Here is an 18,241-nt window from a genome sequence, read left to right as displayed (position 1 = left end):
TTGTCCAACTTACTATAAAGACTTACTATAAACTTCAGTAATTAAGACCGTATGGTCTTGGCAGAAGAATAAACAGTAGATCACCATGACAGAATCGGAGACCCTAAAGATAAACTTACATCTGTAGAGCTACCTGGTCTTTGATAAAGAAACAAAAGCAAATCAATGGAGACTGGACAGTAGTTAACATGGTTCTGGAACAACTGGAAAACCACGTGTGAAGGAATAAACAGGAATTCAGAATGGGTCATAGACCTAAACAAAAAGAACAAAGCTTAAAATTTATAAATTAAAAAAAAAGTAGCATAAGAGAAAACCTATATGACCCTAGGGTCTGACTATGGGTGCAACACCAAAAGTGCTGTGAAAGAAAAATATGCTGCTAAACGTCTTAAAACCCAACAAAGTCTGTTCTGTGAAAACAGTCAGGAGAGTGAAAAAAGCCACAGGCCAGGATAAGATACTTGGAAACATCTCTTATGATAAAGAGCCTTGACTCTGTAGGGCTGGAGATGGCTTATTGGTGAAGAGTGCTTATTACTACTACTCTTCTGGAGGACCCAAGTTCAGTTCCCAGCACCCATCTTGGGTGGCTCACAACTGTCTGGAACTCTAGCTCCAGGGGATCCGATGCCCTCTTCTGGCCTCCAAGAGCACCTTCACTCTCATATTAAACATTCACTCACACATAAATAGGATCCTAAAACCCACAAAGAATTCCACAAACTCAAAACTAAGAATGCAAATCAACCCACTGACAATGGCCAAAAGAGCAGTAGACAACCTCACTGCAGAGGATACTGCAGATGACAGACAGGCATGTAGAAAAATGCTGGACATTGTATGTCATCAAAGAACTGCAAGTTTACAAGATGATGCCACTCAACACCTGTTAAAACATGCCCCCTGGCCCAGCCAGCTAACACTTCCCAATGCTGATGAGGATGTGGAACAAGGGAACTCTCATTTGCCACTAAGTGGGAGTGCAAAATGTTACAGCCACTCTGGAAAACCGTTGGGCTGTTTCTCACGGAGCTAACCATGGCTTTACTCTATCATTTAGCACTAGTGCTCTTAAGTCTCTCACCAGAGTAGAGCACTTTCACCATGTGAATGTTTATAGCAACTTAATCATCATTTCAAGGAAGCAGTTATGGAAGATGAGTGGTAACTGGTAGTAATTCATACAGTAGACTACCATTCAGTAATAGAAGAAATGGCTGTCAGTCATAAATAGACATGGAGACCTCTTAAGTGCATATTGTTTGGTGAAAGCAGCCAGCGTGAAAAACTACATACTGGACACTTTCTGCAAGAGGCAGATCTATAGACAGTAAGATCTGTAGTGTCCAAGGTGGGAAGAGATGTGAGTGTGTATAGTCAGAGATTATTGGAGCTGTGAAATGGTGCTGTGTGACTGTAGTGTTCGGTACCTGCCATTGTCCATGTGTCCAGACCACAGAGCCTACAACAGGAAGAGCGGACTTCAGTCAGTAACAATGTGTCAATACTAGCTCAGCATTTGTATGTACCACAGTGATTCCAGTTGTCACTGGAAACTGAGCGGGGAGTCAGGAACATAGGCAGACTCTCTCCTTCATTTTCTATATGTCTAAGGCTAATCTAAAATTTAAATCTATTTTAATTGTGCCTGTGGCACACTCCTTTAATACAGCAGTTGGACAGAGGCAGGTGGATTTCTCTTGAGTTCCAAGCCAGTCAGGGCTACATAGTGAGACCATGTCTTTAAAAAACAATGTATTTTAAAAGCCAACAGTAAAACAAAGACTTTCTCTTTGATGATAAGTCCAAGGAAAACTGGAAAGGGAGGCATGTTCTTACCCTGAGCTTTGATGTTTTGATGTTCTTCGGTGAGGTGAGCTCTACTTGGCAATAGTTAAAAGTACAACCTGTTGAACCCTGCCTGCTCTTAGAAGCATGGATTAGGCTTCTCTGTGGGGGCCTGAGCCTTCCCCCGCATAAACCATGTGAGGACCTTGATGCCCAGCTAGATGGAGTCAGGTTCAGGAATCTGGTCTGTGCCTTGAGGTCCATATACATAACTGTGTGCCTGCAGAGCACATTTGAGAATGCCAGTGAAGTACAGGCCAGATCTATTGACCTGGTACCCACTAGTCCCTGCCAGCTTACCCCACCACACACACCCCCCAAGGATTGTCTGTCAGAATAAGTACAGGTTTTAATTTGCATAAATAAGCCCTGAAAGAATAAGAAAGTAATTAACATGGTGGGAACTGACAGATGGGGGTGGGGTGGCAGCAAGGTTTCACTAAGTGCCTCTTCATAGACTGTTTTTACTTTGAACCATGTAAATATTGCTCATCAAAACAAGGGCTGGGCTAGGAGGATAACAATTCTTACTATACCCTGGGGTCGATATTTTTGAAAAAAAAATCATATATTTCTTATATGTTATACCCTGGGTTCAATCCTCAGCAATGAAAAGCAGTACTCGTAGGCAAACAGAAGAAAAAAAATTAGGTAAACCTATTTAATTGGTAGATTTTTCAATTACCAAAATTTCAGGTACAGGTAAATCTTCTTTGGGGCAATGAGCTGATGTTGGTCACTTTTTCTTTTCCCTCAGAGTTAAGTTCACAGCTTCTATGGGATGAGGATTTTTTTTTCTTTATTATAGCCATTAGACTTGATCCTAGGCTCCTATCTGGTTTATCAGAACATTGTATGTTAGGAATAAACTCTTGAAGTTAAATAGATCTTCCTGAAGGTGTCTTCCCTGTAGAATTTTGTACAAATCTTACCTGAGTGGAATTATTCAGATCTTGGTGGTGAAAGAGGGGAAGACAGTCCCAGAATCAACAGCCTCCGTATTTCTATAAAACTTGATTAACGAATAAAGGATTACTGGGTGCCGGGCACACGCCTTGATTCTCAGCACTGGGAATGCCGAGGCAAGAGGATCTCTGTGAGTTCTAAGTCAGCCTGAGCTACATAGTGAGTTCCAGACCAGTCAGGACTACACAGTGAGACCCCGTCTTTAAAAAAGAAGGGGAAAAAAAGCAAAGAATTTATTTGAAAATTATAATTTTGGATCTAGTGAATAATATATTGTATATTTCCTGATTTTGAATAGTATATAGGTACTAATTTAAAGTTTACAGTTTTATAACCTTGGTTTATAAATACTGACTATTCAAAACGGTTGCAACATTAACTTTTGACTGTGTTACCTTGTGCTTGTGGCATATTTATTTAGAAGACTCACATGAGTGAACATTTCCATGTATTGTCATGTTGTTTAAACATTCAGGATAAAGGGGCTGGTGCCATGGCTCTGCTGGTAAAGGCACTTGCTGCCAAGTGTAATGACCTGGGTTGATGCCTGCACCCACAGATGGGAAGACAGAGCTGACTCCTGCAAGCTTTCCTTGACCTCCACACATGTGCTGGGGCATGTGTATGTGTATACCTATATGCGTGTTCATACACACATACAAATGAAGTGTGTAGAAAATGGAAAAACAAAAGCTCAGCACAAATTTGCTTATGCTCGATTAGTAACTACTTCTTAGTGTGAGAGGGATTTATTAAAATATGTGGCACCAAAGTTTTATTTGTTGTGTGTTGTATATATATATTTTTTAAGTTGATAAATTTGATTTCATGTTCACAGTAATGTGTAAATTAGATTATTTGCACTTTCTTCCTTGCTTTGTTCTGAGTTTAGAGATGTTAATAAGGTTGTTGTGAGTTGACACTTCAGGAATGCATAAGCTTTTATCACATCGTTTTTATTGCATGGGTTCAGCTAAGGATCAGTTTTGAAACAATGGTAATTAGGCTGATGCCAACCCAGAAGTAATTTCCGTATGGTGTATTAGAAAATGAATCCTGTCACAGCAGTGGAATGCTGCCCTAGACGTCAGGAGACCTGCGATCTCTTTGCAAGTAACTAGTGCAGTGACCTTAGATAGGCTGCTGTGGTCTCATCTTTCATTGTGCAGGATAGAGGCATAGACTCCACAAGCCCAGGGGGCTGTCAAGCACCAGTGTCCTAAGATTCTTGGACTCCAAGATGTTTGGAATACTTACTACAAAGCAGAAATGTTCTACTCCTGTTTTTCAAAATGCAACGAGCTAAGCAATCCAAAATACAGCTTGTAAATAAAGATTTGAGCACATGTCAGACTGACTCTGGGAACGTGCTTTTAGATCCAAAGGCAGTTAAGAGAGGTTTCAAATGGCTGTGTAAGTTCTGAGAAAAACCACCACTGCTGTATAGGACAGTAACTAAGTCCTATTACACATTGAGAGGCTGACATTGTTTCACATGTCCTGTAGATGAGGACTATTTACGATGTTGGGAAAGTGTTTATGTTACTATGTACTATATGTATGTTATGTTATGTTATGTACTATGTACTATATGTATGTTATGTTATGTACTATGTACTATATGTATGTTATGTTATGTATGAAAGAGCAGCACACAGAAGTATGGTTCTAGTTCTTTGGGGATGGAGGAGGGGAGAGGCGGAGACAAAGAACCAGAAATACATGAAAGGGTTAACAACAATTTTCCCATATGTGGGATTACGGACTACATGTTTCTTCACATAATCTATATCTTCCACAATTTTCTACAGTGAACATAGACTTTTATAATCAGGAAAAAGGACCAAAAAGTAATCAGAGCTTATTTAAAGTCTTGGAATTATAAAAGTGGAAAGGCTTCAAGTTGGCCCTTCCTGCCTCTGGGGCAGAATTGACCTGAGTATCCTAAGAAGATTAATGTTCCTGTTTTAAGATCTCACTAGGATAAGCCACTCTCCTCTGCCTTGTGGACTGTTCTGTACCCAATCAATTGCACTACAGCAATTTGCTCTTATTTCTATTACATAATGCCCCCACCTCCACAAAATCCCAGCATTTAGGAAGTTGTGGCAAGGGGACTGAGCATTTGAGGCCACCCTGGGCTACATAATGAGACCCTGTAGGAAAAAGAAAATCACTTTTTTCTAAAAGAAGGAAAAAGGGCTTAGTATAATGTTCCTGCATGAAGAGAAACCCTTATTCCTCTGCCCGGGCTTTACATTCCGCTCATACCTTTACTGAAAGAAGTTGAATGCTGATACTTTGCAGGAACCAAGGACACAGGCCCTGGCTGGCCCTCCTCTGCTGTTTGTTAGCACAGTGCCATTATAGCCAGTCCCGATCTTTCTCTTTGGGATTTAGCACACTCTAGTGGACAGTAGCTTTTCGGTTGCCACAGTTTTATTTATCATGTCAAGTTACTTTATTGGGCAATTCATCGATGTGCCTCTGGGTAGTAAAGTTTGTCAGTTTTTATTTAAGCAGTGACCCTCATGAGCAGGAGGAACTTGGTCGGTCACCCTCTGGGATATTGTGCATGTTTATGTAGTGTTACTAGGAAGAAGAGACTGTGTGCTATGGGGGAACCAGATTTTCCCTGGTGCTTCTCAACTTCCCTGGAGTGAAATGCCATTAATAGGTGAGGCCAAGACACAGAATGCTTGGAGTTTTCCTCAACTTCCCATTTCTCTGCCTTTTAAATTTAAATTCATTTTGTGTGTATGTGTTTTGTCTGCATGTACATCTGTGTTTCACTCTTGGGCCCAGTGCACATGGAGTTACAGATGGTTGTGCGTCACCATATGGGTGCTAGGAATTGAACCCCTGTCCTCTAGAAAAGCAGTCAGTGCTTTTAACTGCTGAGGCATACCCTTCTTTTCCTCTGTCTTACCATGTGTTTTTGTATTTGTCTTTTAAGACTCATAAATTTTATACAAAGTGTTTGTGCATAAACATTGTCATACCCTATCCTGGTAGACTATTTGTTTGAATAGGTGCTGCCAGCAAAAAGGTAATCTTTCTTTGTGTTTTACAGAGTGATGGTGAGGACCTCAATTACATCATTGCATTTTTCCTTGGAACAGCAGCCTGCCTTTATCAGGTAGGTTTCCTTCCATTTCTCACAAAGGCTTCCCCATTACTGTTTGTTTCACGTGTCCAGTCTGATAATTGCCCGTGTATTTAAAATGTACATAGAAATGGTGTCTGAGTTATCGCCTCTTTTTACATTGGAGTCTTCATCACCTTTGTAACATACACTTCCGTCTGAGTGGACAGAGGTTTCCGGTGAACTTACTTGTAACCCTTCTCTGTGCTGGGACTTCAGGGGTGCCCTGTCGTGTTCCTGCAACAGTAAGGCTGCTTCTAGATTTCCTAGTGAGAATTATTGGCATCCAGGCAGAGGATTTTGTGCTCTGGAGAAAGCCTTGAATAGGGGGGTACACAGCAGAAGGAACATTTCCGGATTTTCAGGTTCGGAGAGATGAATGGGGTGGGTTGAAAGAGCAGAGAGACTGCAGTTAGGAAACCAGCTGGGAGATGATTCTGGTAACTCGGATGGAACATAAAGGGAGCCCAAACTGTGGCTGTGACAGCAAGGTAGAGAAGGATTGCCACTGAGAAGGATACCCAACCGGCACTTAAACAGTGTTCAGGAGACTCTAGCAGGGGGCGGGTTCTACTCCTGGCTGATAGGGAGACTGGTCAGGGGAGGGATGGGAGGAATGACCATGTCAGTGACCCAAACTCAGGAGTGCTTTTGTTTGAACATAAGAAGCAAACAGGGACCCTGACTTAACTTTTGTAGGTAACATGTTCCTCTGGCTTACATAGGAAAAAAGAAAGAAGCTAGGAAGATGTATGTTAGTATGTTCCTAAGATTACCCAAAATTCTGTAGAACTCTTTAGGGAAATACTTGGATGAATATTTGAACCTTACATAAACATGAACAGTTATAAATTTTAGTTTTAGTGGCTTCACTTTTTAAAATCTTTAAATTTTCTTAATGTTATCTTTAGAAGTCTATTAAATTTGACAGGTTTCCTTAGGACAAAGGACATTTCATACAGGTAATGTGAAGCCATGTGTTTGTTCATGGCATGTAGTGCTTAATTTTACACAGTGTTCTTTTATGGGTTTCCCACTTTAATCCTGATACCCCATCATACAAGGTTATTGTCTCATTTGTAAAAACGAGAACAGAAGCACTCAGTACTGTCTTGAGACGGCATAAGCAGGAAAGGGGAGGAGTCATGGTGAATGCTTCAGAATTTAGATCCCAGGTTCATCCCCATATCATGCTACTTCTAACCTAGCCAAGTCAGTCCTTCTCATTCGTACACTTTTTATGATGTTATAAAAGCTGTACCTCATGAGTCTCATGTGAATAGTATTTCATGAATGGTAACTCTTAGAAAGGTAAAGCTTCGGTTGCTTTGCTTCACAAAGGCAACGTTCAGTGCCTAGTCATAATGGCAGTGTCATTGACGCCTTGTGTTTCCCTAGGCCCTTTACGTTCATCGTACCATTAAGTCATCACAGAAGCCGCACCAGGCCTTTGATCAGCACCATGTTTTCACTGAGGGCTAGACCGTTCTTACAGCTAGTTACCTGTGTTACTCCACAACAGTGCTCTTACATCACCCAGAACATATGACAGTGTTTGGAAGAGCCGCTTAATGGCAGGCTAGTGTTACTCAGGTATCACTTGAGAGAAGTAAATAAATCCCTGCTTTAAGAAGGAAAAGGGTAAAATCCAGTGTGAAGCTCCACAGCTTCAGAATGGCTGTTCTAAGTTCACTGAGATGATAGACTTTGGGTCTGGTAAATATTGGTGTGTGATACATATTTTATTTGCAAGTTTTTTAAATAATAAAGTTTAAAAAAATTAAAAATGGGAAGCAAACTGGTTTCCTGTACATATATGGGCATTAAGCGTCCCGCTTTCCAAAAATGCTGAGCAGAGTGGTAACTATTTTTTGCAGTTACATTTTACTATTTTATTGCTGTGTTTCCAGTTGTCAGGGTATGTTTTAATGTGTTAGGTCAGCTCTCTTAAGTTAGCTACTATAGACCTGGTTGCCCTTTTCTTCAGGATGCCAGAGCTGATTGATACCCAGAGCTCAGCCAGGAGGGACTACTCTTTAATACTGAGTATTTCAAAGAGAGCCAGGGTTAGCAGAGATACTAAGTCTATTTCGTTTCTAAACTATAAGTATTTCCCTTTCTAAACTGTCAAACATACAGAAAAATTAGAAGACTAGTATATGCAGAATCACCTATTGCTAACATTTCATAGCAGTTCTTTCATCTTTCTATGTATATACGGGTAAACATACAGTATGCGTGGAGATGTTTATGAATAAGCTTCAGGGGCCAGGGAGATGGCTGAGTAGGTAAAAGTGCTTGCCATGCAAGAATGACAACCTGAGTTTGACCCCTGGATTCCATGTCAAAGTAGAGAACCAGCTCCACCAAACTGTCTTTTGATGCCCACACATACTCTATGGCATTATGTTCTGGTACCCACACTGAAACATTAATAATAAAGTTTAAATAGAAACTGCTAAAATAAAAAATCATTAAAAACTCAAAACAAGTTAGAAGAAGAGAACTAACTCCTGAAACATTATCCTCTGATCCCCACATGTGGGTGTCCACACTCAGATACACAAACATGTATACACAAAGAATAAACAGTTAAAAAAAAATAGTGGTGGTAAGAAGGCTCAGCAGGCAGCCTTGGTGACCTGAATTCAGTCCCTCAAATCCACCCAAAAGGGGAAGGAGAGAACTGACTGCAAAAATTGTCCTCTGACCTCCACACGAGCCATGGCACATGCGGGCCCACCTTTATTCTCTGATATCTTATACCAATAATAAAAAAAGCTCCCAATAAACATAAATATATGTATACATTTGTCTTTCTTGCTGAAGTGTTTTCATTTAAGACAATTATAGACTCACATGGAATAATAGGAGAAATCCTATAAATTCTTTTTACCTGGCTTTCCCTGTGGCACCATCCTGAAAATCATAATACAATATCATAAGCCCTGTGTTGCTATTGATGTAGTCAAGAAAGAGAATATTCCTGTCACCAAAAGAATCCCTCTTGTTTCCTTCTATGTTACATAAATGGAATCATACAATACATAGACATCAGTTAAGGCAGCTCTAACCAAACTTACGTAGGCTAGGAGGAGGCTTAAACAAGGGTGTTTATTTCTCACAGTCCCAGAAGCTAGGATGTCCGAGACCAAGGTTTTGATAGATAACTTCTCCCTGGCCTGGAGAAGGCTGCTTTCTGGCTGTGTCTTTACATAGCAGACAAAATGCTGCTCTCTCTTCTTCTAAGGCCACTCCTCCATTTAGGCACTCCACCCTATATCCCATCTAGACTAGCAACTTTCTGAAGTTCTCCTTTCTGATATCCCCATAGTGGGGGTACACATTTGGGATGGGAAAGGCACAAACCTTTAGTTAAACCCAGCCTTTTGTGATTGGCCTTTTCTTACTCTGCATAATCCTCTGACAATTCATCCAAGTTGTTACACAGTTGATGGATTTTTAAGACAGGGCTTCACTGTATAGCCCAGGCTAAGTTTAAACTCTATCCTCCTGCCTCAGCCTCATGCTGGGGTTACAAGCATGTATCACCATGCCTGGCTTCATATATAGGCTTTTGTATGGCTATGTCTTCATTAATTTGGGGTACATACCCAGAAGTCAAGTTATTGGTTGCTGTGGTAACTGTATGCTTAGCTTTAATAGGAAACCATTTTCCAGAGTAATGTACATTCTTGCCCTTCTCTGTAACTCCACTGGTATTTGGGGTGGTCACTTTGTTCTGTCTTAGCCATTACAACAGGATTTCCTCATGGTTTGTATTTTGGAGTCCCTTAATGTTAGGTCACCATTGCTTCGTGTGCTCATTTTTCATCTGCGTGTCCTCCTCAGTGAACTGTTTGCTCCTGTCTCTTCCCTGTTTCTGATTGGGTTGGTTTTTACTTTGGGAGGGCTACTTTTTAAAAAGCTTTTAAAAAATAATGTTCTAGATAGTCGCCTTCTCATATATGTGTCTTATGATATCCTTTTCCAGCAAATAGTTTGTCTTTTTAGCCTCCTGGGCACTTTTGCAGAATATGTTTTTAATTTTTGTTTGTTTTTTTGAGACAGGGTTTCTCTGTGTAGCTTTGCGCCTTTCCTGGAACTCACTCTGTAGTCCAGGCTGGCCTCGAACTCACAGAGATCTGCCTGCCACTGCCTCTGTGTGCTGGGATTAAAGGCGTGTGCCACCACTGCCTGGCTAGTTTTTAATTTTTATAAAGTTAATTTGATCATTTTTTTATGGCTTACATGCTAACATTTTATAACCCTTCCTTAATCTCTCAGTACATGAGTGAACATACAGTATGCATAGAGATGTTTATGAAGTCAGCTGTCTGTATATGGGTGAACATACGGTATGCATAGAGATGTTTATGAAGTCAGCTGTCTGTATATGGGTGAACATACAGTATGCATAGAGATGTTTATGAAGTCAGCTCTATATACGGGTGAACATACAGTATGCATAGAGATGTTTATGAAGTCAACTGTCTATATGGGTGAACATACGGTATGCATAGAGATGTTTATGAAGTCAACTGTCTGTATATGGGTGAACATACAGTATGCATAGAGATGTTTATGAAGTCAGCTCTCTATATACGGGTGAACATACAGTATGCATAGAGATGTTTATGAAGTCAGCTCTCTATATACGGGTGAACATACAGTATGCATAGAGATGTTTATGAAGTCAACTGTCTGTATATGGGTGAACATACGGTATGCATAGAGATGTTTATGAAGTCAGCTTCAGGGCCAGAGAGATGGCTAAGCCGGTTCTGAAGATTTCTGGGTTTTTCTAAGTTTTGTAGCTTTATGATTTATATGTAAGTTTGGGATTTTTTTTTTTTTTGGTTATGTTCTTTTTGTGGTATGAGACTCAAGTTGAGGTTTTTTTTTTTCTTTGTTTCTACATGACCAAGTGTTCTAGCATCATTTTTTTATCAGACTGTTTTCTTCCACTGAATTACTTTTACACCTTTATATAAACTCAGTTGGGCATATTTGTGTGAGACACTTTCTGGGTTCTGAATTATGTTCTTTTGATCTATTATCCTACCACAATCATATGTCCTTATTACCCTAGCTATATACCACCTTAAATTCAATTTTCTTTTTAAAATTTATATATTATGTATACAGTGTTCTGCCTACATATATGCCTGCACACCAGAAGAGGACACCAGATCTCATTGTAGGTAGTTGTGAGCCACCATGTGATTGCTGGGAATTGTTCAGGACTTCTGGAAGAACGGCCAGTGCTCTTAACCTCTGAGCCATCTCTCCAGCCCAAAATTCAATTTTCTTAATAGTCATAGAATGACTCAAATTTTCTATTTCAGTAGATGAAATTATGGTAGTTTTGGGTTTTGTGGAGGTGGTCTGGTCCACTGTGTAAAGTTGGTAGTCATATCCCTTAATATTCTTTTGATGTCTACAATGTTTATAATGATTTTGTTTCTTTTCTGATGTTGCTGATTTATATTGTCAGTGTTGGTCTTGTCAGTTTCTGTTTCACTGATGAAACCAGCTGTTCATTCCATCAGGGGTTTTGTTTTTTCTTTTTCTTCTTCTGTTTTTCTGTTTTCAATTTTATTGATTTCTGCTCTTGTTAGGAGTTGAATTGTGGACTTTTCTAGTTTTCATTTCAGTTCTGGTTTTGTCTCACATGTTTTGAAGTTATGTGGTTTTTGTTTATACAAATTTAGGATTGCTTTGTTATCTTGGCAATTTGACTCATGTGTCATGATTTTTTTTTTGCTTTGAAATGTTTTGATATTTATACTATTATAAGTACTCTTTTTATATTAAAGTACATGGCATATCCTTTTCCATCCTTTTACACTGATATAATTTTCTGATGGACAGCAAAATTGGTTTTATATTTTTTTTAGTCCACTTTGCCAATCTCTGTCTTTTAGTTGCTGTATGTAAGCCATTTACATGTAATATAATTATAGATATATTAGGGCTTATTTTTTCTGCTTTTCATTTTTTAATTTTCCTTTTCTTATCTTTCTGTGGTTTATTTGAATTTTTAATGATTCCATTTCAGTTTTATCTATAGTATTTAAAAATATCTAATAGCTTTTAAAATGATTACTATAGGTAACACAAAATAGAAGTTTGTCACAGTCTTCTGTTGTCAACACTTAATGTTTAGTGAAATGTAGACATCTTATCTCCCTAGATATCCTGTCTTCCTCCTCTGTTTATAATACTTTTATTTATTTCTTCCACATATATTCCAAAACACATCAGACACTGTTATAATACATCTGCTTCACCTGTGTAACAAAAACTCAAAGGAAAAGACCAGCTTTCATAATAGTTGTATTGTTGCCCACCATGTTGTCTTTTCTTTCTCATATTTCAAAGTTTTCTTTTTTATTGCTTTCTTTTTGGTTTAGAGAAAATTCTTTAGCTATGTAATAAGTTTGATCAAGGTGGTGTCAACTAGATCTCTGCATTGCAAGGTATCTTTTTTCTTCATTACCTTTGAAAGACTTTAGAATCATCAATGACATTTTTTAATACAGAAACAGCTCTTCTTTACCAGAGAATTCCAATTAATAAATGTAGAAAGAATGATGGAGATAGAGAGTCACTATTAAATTACTGTTAAGCAAACACCGCTGTAATAACTGATGCAGGCAGAGTCATCAGTGGGTGGCAGACACTCCCATCATGGGGTCCAAGTTGACAGCAATGATAAAACATACTGTCTGGCACCTCTCTGTTGTTCTTGGCAAGATTACATATGCTTAGCTTGATCTTGGAACACTGGACACATCCAAATTGAGGAATAAGCTCCAGCATAACTGATGAATATTTATCAGGTCTGTCAAGGTCATGACTGAGAAGCTATTACAGATTAGAGAGACTTGACAGCTAAATGCAGTACAGAATCCTGGGTGGGAAAAAGGTCCCTAATGGGACACAGGACAAAATTGAAGCCCACCAGTTTACAGTGCTCACTGTGATCATGTCCTGAGGAGATGACTGATGTGCGGTGATGTAGCAGTGACACTGTGGACGCAGAACAGTTCTGCTATGTCAGAACTCCTCGTATTTCTTTAAACTTTTATTCCACAGTGAAAATCACTTTATAAAATAAATATTTCTGTTCATTTCACGAAGATAGCAAAGCGGTTTTGTTGTTGTTGTTTTATTTGTTTTAAGGCAGGCAGGGTCTTACTGTGTAGTCCTAGCTAGCCTGAACTTTCTAGACCATGCTAACCTTGAACTCAAAAAGAGTCTCCAGCTTCTGCCTCTCAAGTGCTGGGCTTAAAGGCATCTCTCCTGGTGTGTATTCTGTTTAAGTATGGGAAAATCTTCACTTATGTAAGAACTAATGTTTGGCAGGAACACCCTTACATCTTCCATTCTGAAGCCTGGATGTAGTTCACAGAAACTCCTGCTTCTTCCAAAGACTTCATGAGCATACAGTTTCTGCACTTCCCAGACAATAGATTTTAGACCTACTGTGGACTTGGACCTGTTCTGGACCCTGGAGATAAATGAATGAATGAAATAATTAAGTCCTCGCCTATCAGGATTGAATTATGATGAGCAGAATAAGTATGCTTTTAACATGTTGTGAGGAACAATAAAGGACAAAGGGACAAAAGTAGGCCTGTGGGGGATACTTCCTTCACCATGTCATTCAGGTAGCACTCGCTGTCATTGTCCCCCTTCCTGCTTTATGGGTTAGCCTTTTAAGAAATAACTGCTTGAAATTATATGATGAAAATAAGCTAACAGCACTCGCTTCCTCCGGTGTAAGCAACGGCTTCATTTGTTTCTTCTGTCACAGCTGAGAAACAAGGCCCAGCCCCTTAGCTCCCCTCAGCTCCCCACTGCTCCCTCCCCATGCCCACCCCTCGATGTTTGTCATACCTGAGACTTGTTGCTTTCCTTAGTCCTCAGAGTTGTGGGAAAGCCTGTCTTCCTGAGTAGTGTTGAGTTTCCTGTGTTTTCCTGGGTGAGGATGGCACACGAGGCTGAGAGCCCAGCAGTATATTTATCTTGATTTCCTGTCACCTTGGAGAATTTCCCCAGTCTGTCTTACACAGGAGTCACCCAGTTGTACTTCTATTTAACATATGATGCAAAATGCTTTTCTGAAAAATGAAAGACATAAAAAGGAAAATCTACTTCCCTTTCAAGCCCTGGAACTTCCATGACTGAATATCTTTGATAACTTACATTATCTTGTTCTTTTGGGGCAGTACCCTTGTTTTCTTTTCATGTTTCACTGATGTTACACATCTAGTTCTTTTCCTGTAACCTAACTATCTTTCGTTTTTATGTTTTGAACAGTGTTATTTACTTGTGCACTACACCAGCTGGCGGAATGTCAAATCATTTTTGACTTTTGGCTTAATCTGTCTGTGCAACATGTATCTCTACGAACTGCGCAACCTCTGGCAGCTTTTCTTTCATGTGACTGTGGGAGCATTTGTTACACTGCAGATATGGCTGAGGCAAGCCCAAGGCAAGGCTCCTGACCATGATGTCTGACATCTCCCTTCAGCTGTATTGCCTTTGCCTTCAGGGGACGAAGGAGAGGACATACAGTAACTGTCACTGTGATGAAGAGACCAGTCACCACACACGAGAAGCTCTGCTTTCTTTCTCTCCCGTCTCCCGTTTTGTTTTTACAAATCAGCCTGGCATGCCTGTGAGCATGCAAGAGCTGCTCGGTAAACTCTGAGAAGAACCCCGCAGTGGAATGTCAGGCCTATCACACGGTAGAAGTTGTTCAGCATCACCTGAAGACCTGGCAGGTAACCAAAACCCGGGTGTGGAGCGTGCTCTGAGGACCAAGCAGGAACACTACAGCCTGAGTCTGCCTTTGTGAGGAGGCATTAGTATAGACCAGTGAAGAAGATGCTGCAGGGGTCGGAAAGCTATGGTCTCAAACAACGACTGTATTAAATGTCAGATTGTTTGCACAGCTATAGTACCAAGAGTTTATGAAGTCCAGAATGGTATGAAATTGGTTCCTTTACTTTTCTGTTTCTGCCAGCTTCTAACTCTGGAAATAACCTGGTGTGGGAGAAGGCTGTGATGTACATCTCTAGAATATCACAAATCCTGATGACACAGTGACTTGTGGTTTCTTTCTAGACCATGTTTGTCATTTATTTTGAAATCACTAAAAATACATGATTCATTTGACCATTGTGGTCTCCCAAACTCTTTATCATTTGGGTACTGGGTTTACTGTTATTTGCTTAAAAACCTTAAAGTACTTGACAAAGAAAGGAACCCCAACTCCAAGTGGAAAATCAGTATCACTTTGCCAACATAAAAAGAAATGTTAAGTTCGTACAAGATACTGAGACCTGTCAGGGCTCTAAATCTAAGTGGCACATCATTGTGATAGTGAGAGGTGTTCCCTGGCACCACAATGCGAGCCGTCTGTGGGACAGTCTGAGGGTAACGGGGGTTGCAAAGGAAGCGGCGTTGTCACTGTGCCGCAGCACTGTCTAGTTGTGTTGTGTGTCCAAACCCGCCGTGCCTGTTGTACAGGTGTGGTGCTGAGGGACTTCTCCTTACAACTCGGTTACTTCACGGTTTGGGGAGGTAACTAGTATCCAGAAGAAATAACACTCTTAGACCCTTAGAAAGATGACTCAAGCCATTTTGAATTCATAAATGAAACACAGCTTGATTGTATTTGCAAAAATCTACAAGTCACCTGCTTTGGAAGCCATCATGAGTGATTTGCCTTTGTTTTTAAAGAAAAGATTCCAAACAAGAAATACGTAGGATTCTGGTATTTATACCATCCCTCAAAACAATGGACTTGATGTGGAATTCCTGTTGGGGCCGTAGGTAGTAGAAGGAGTCCAGGTCAGCTCACTGACCTGCGTTATCAGCCTAACCCACTGTGTGGACACTTGTGGAACTGGAAGATCTTCATACTTGGAACCTTTCGTGCCCCTCCTTCTTAGAAGAATAAGGTAGAAGGAAGGCAGTAAGTGGTTTTATGATGTCCACAGTTTATTTAAAAAGAGAAACTCTAAGTCCATCTAGTCACTGCTGTAACAAACCTGAGAGTTATCCTGTACCTTCTGAGAGATACCCCGAGGCATCACATGAACCTAAGCCATCAGAACCACATGGACTATGTTTGGCATTTTATACTCATTGAGCCTTGTAAGTAAAGTGGTTCGACTTCGGAGCGGTTTCTAAGCTAGTGGGTAGAGCAAAAGGGATTTCTTGTAAATAGTCAATTAACCAGGAAGCTCAGGTTTTCTGGTTAGTTGTGGTTTTACTACATCTTGGTATTTGACAGCTCTCTTACCAGTTTGGTTCAGGAGCTACGGCATCATCACTGAGTTGAGTTACAGCATTTATATTTGGATCCATTCATCAGGCACACTTGAAAGTCCCCAGTTACTTCTAAAAGCTTAGCTTGTTTTTTTCTGTCTTGTTTTCATCAGCTGTTTGGGATAAGAGGATGTTTGCATCTTAATGTACAGAATGAAATTACTATAAATTATCTTTTCTGTATACCACTGCCATCTTTCATTATTTGGGATGTGCATCCCTGAGAGGGTACACAGCTGCCCTGGCTATCACGATGTTATCCAAGGATCTCTGGGTTTGTCATGGTCCTAGAAGGGATCTCCCTAGGGTTCACGCTGTGATACCGAAGCTTATGTTTGAGGCACACCTTTACTCCTAAGTGTCCACTCCATCAGGGTTCTGGGGAGGTGTGTGTGTGTGGCTGTGTTCATGTTGTGTGGCAAGAGATGGAGTAATTGGGTCCGCCAATTACATGTCATATAGCTAAACATATGTACTCTAATTTTGCACCAGACTCTCTCTACTAGTGTGGGACTAATGAAGGGACTATATCTGTTTGTGACAACAGTCTTCCCTGGTGTGTTTTAATAGATGCATCTTCTCTTAATTTAGCCAGTTCTGAAATACTGCCTGTTGATTATGCCAAGAGCAGACACTCTGTCATACTCTAAAAGTATTTGCCTGCTTTATTGGTCTGGGTTTGAAATGTATTCCTACTGAGTCTTTTCCCTGAAAGAACAGCATGCCAAGAAAAGCCATAAAATATGGTGTTAACAAAATCTGAACAGACCAGATCAGTGAAATGCAAAGAAGGGCTGAGTGCCATTGCTGTGTGGAGGGTGTGACAGCCCCTGGAAGCTAGGGTTAGAAGGGTGCAAGTTAGGCATTGTTCTGTCAAAGATAAAAAGCATGCCAGATTGAAGTATGAGATAAAAAGCATGTCTCAGTCCTAATGAATTTGGTAAAAATGTTCTCACTTGGGGTCCTGGGAAGTACTCAAGTGATCAGAATTCTTAGACAATATATTTGCTTATTGTGTAGGTTATCTATGTGTGTATGTGTGCATGTGTGTATATGTGGCTGTGTGTGTAAGGATTTTGTTCCTATAAATAAAAACTCTTGCCCTGAGTTAAGAACAAGTATCCATTAAAGCTTGAAAATCTATTTGAGACAAATGGATTGTGGAGAACCTTTACCCGATTTTGTAATTTATAAAGCAAATGTGCTAGTCCTGGTTTAACAATTATTTTGCAATGTAGGTCTTTGTTTTTGTTTTCACTGTGGACTGAAGTCAGGAAGAGTACATTTCAGTTAGACCATGTCAGGAATGTCACTCAGCTGTGGCTTTGCCAAGGCTCCAAGGGAGGCCAGGAGCTTAACCTGAGACTTTACCTCCATGGCACAGACAGACTCTGGGTGAGCCCTCTGTATTCCCCAAGTTAACTGACCTCCAAATGGTCTTTTTTCCACAGAAGGCTTAAGTAACCTAAAGACACACTCTGAGCTGCTGGAATTCCTGTGGGGCATAGTGGAGTGTGTGTTTATCATTCTTGTTAACTATTGAACAATCTAGGGTCACTTTGTTAGAGCTGCCATGGAGTGTGTGGTTAAAGAACAAATAAATGATTTCAAAAGCATTCACCACTTAGACCAAAGTGAACACTTAGCCTTACCACAAATTATAGGTCACTCTTGAGGGCTGCATTCTATGCCTATGGTCAGGGTTTCTTAGTCTTTTTCTGCACTCTAATCCTTTAGGAAGTGGAATCTTTCTACCTAGAAATGCTGTGGTGAATAGGACTTGTTCTTTTGTTTAAGTTGGATTTAATAATATCCTCACTAAAGATCAATAGGAGAGTCCCCTGCAACCCCGAGTGTTCTGAATGGGTTAGTAGGGGCAGACAGGCAGGAAGGCAGCAAGCGTCTGTATCTGCCACTTGGTGGGAGGCATCT

General features: G+C 40.2%; 1 protein-coding gene across 8 annotated transcripts in view; it reads left to right on the top strand.

The window, feature by feature from the left end:
* The window catches only part of Sec22a (SEC22 homolog A, vesicle trafficking protein), a 55,664-nt gene extending 40,510 nt beyond the window's left edge, over positions 1 to 15,154 (top strand). For 7 of the 8 annotated variants that reach the window (XM_006974559.4, XM_042259248.2, XM_015993417.3 and 4 more), the window contains 2 exons: positions 5,891 to 5,956; positions 14,291 to 15,154. In XM_006974559.4, the coding sequence (XP_006974621.1) occupies positions 5,891 to 5,956; positions 14,291 to 14,491 (267 nt within the window). In that variant the 3' untranslated portion in view covers positions 14,492 to 15,154. Of the gene's footprint in view, positions 1 to 5,890; positions 5,957 to 13,333 lie in introns of all 8 variants that reach the window. The other variant, XM_076548803.1, reaches the window with a different exon arrangement.
* Positions 15,155 to 18,241: the final 3,087 nt, after the last annotated feature.

This window comes from Peromyscus maniculatus, chromosome 12, assembly GCF_049852395.1.
Source record: "Peromyscus maniculatus bairdii isolate BWxNUB_F1_BW_parent chromosome 12, HU_Pman_BW_mat_3.1, whole genome shotgun sequence".
Taxonomy (NCBI): Eukaryota; Metazoa; Chordata; class Mammalia; order Rodentia; family Cricetidae; genus Peromyscus; species Peromyscus maniculatus.
Note: the sequence above shows the minus strand (reverse complement) of the source record. Positions and strands in the feature narration are given on the sequence as shown.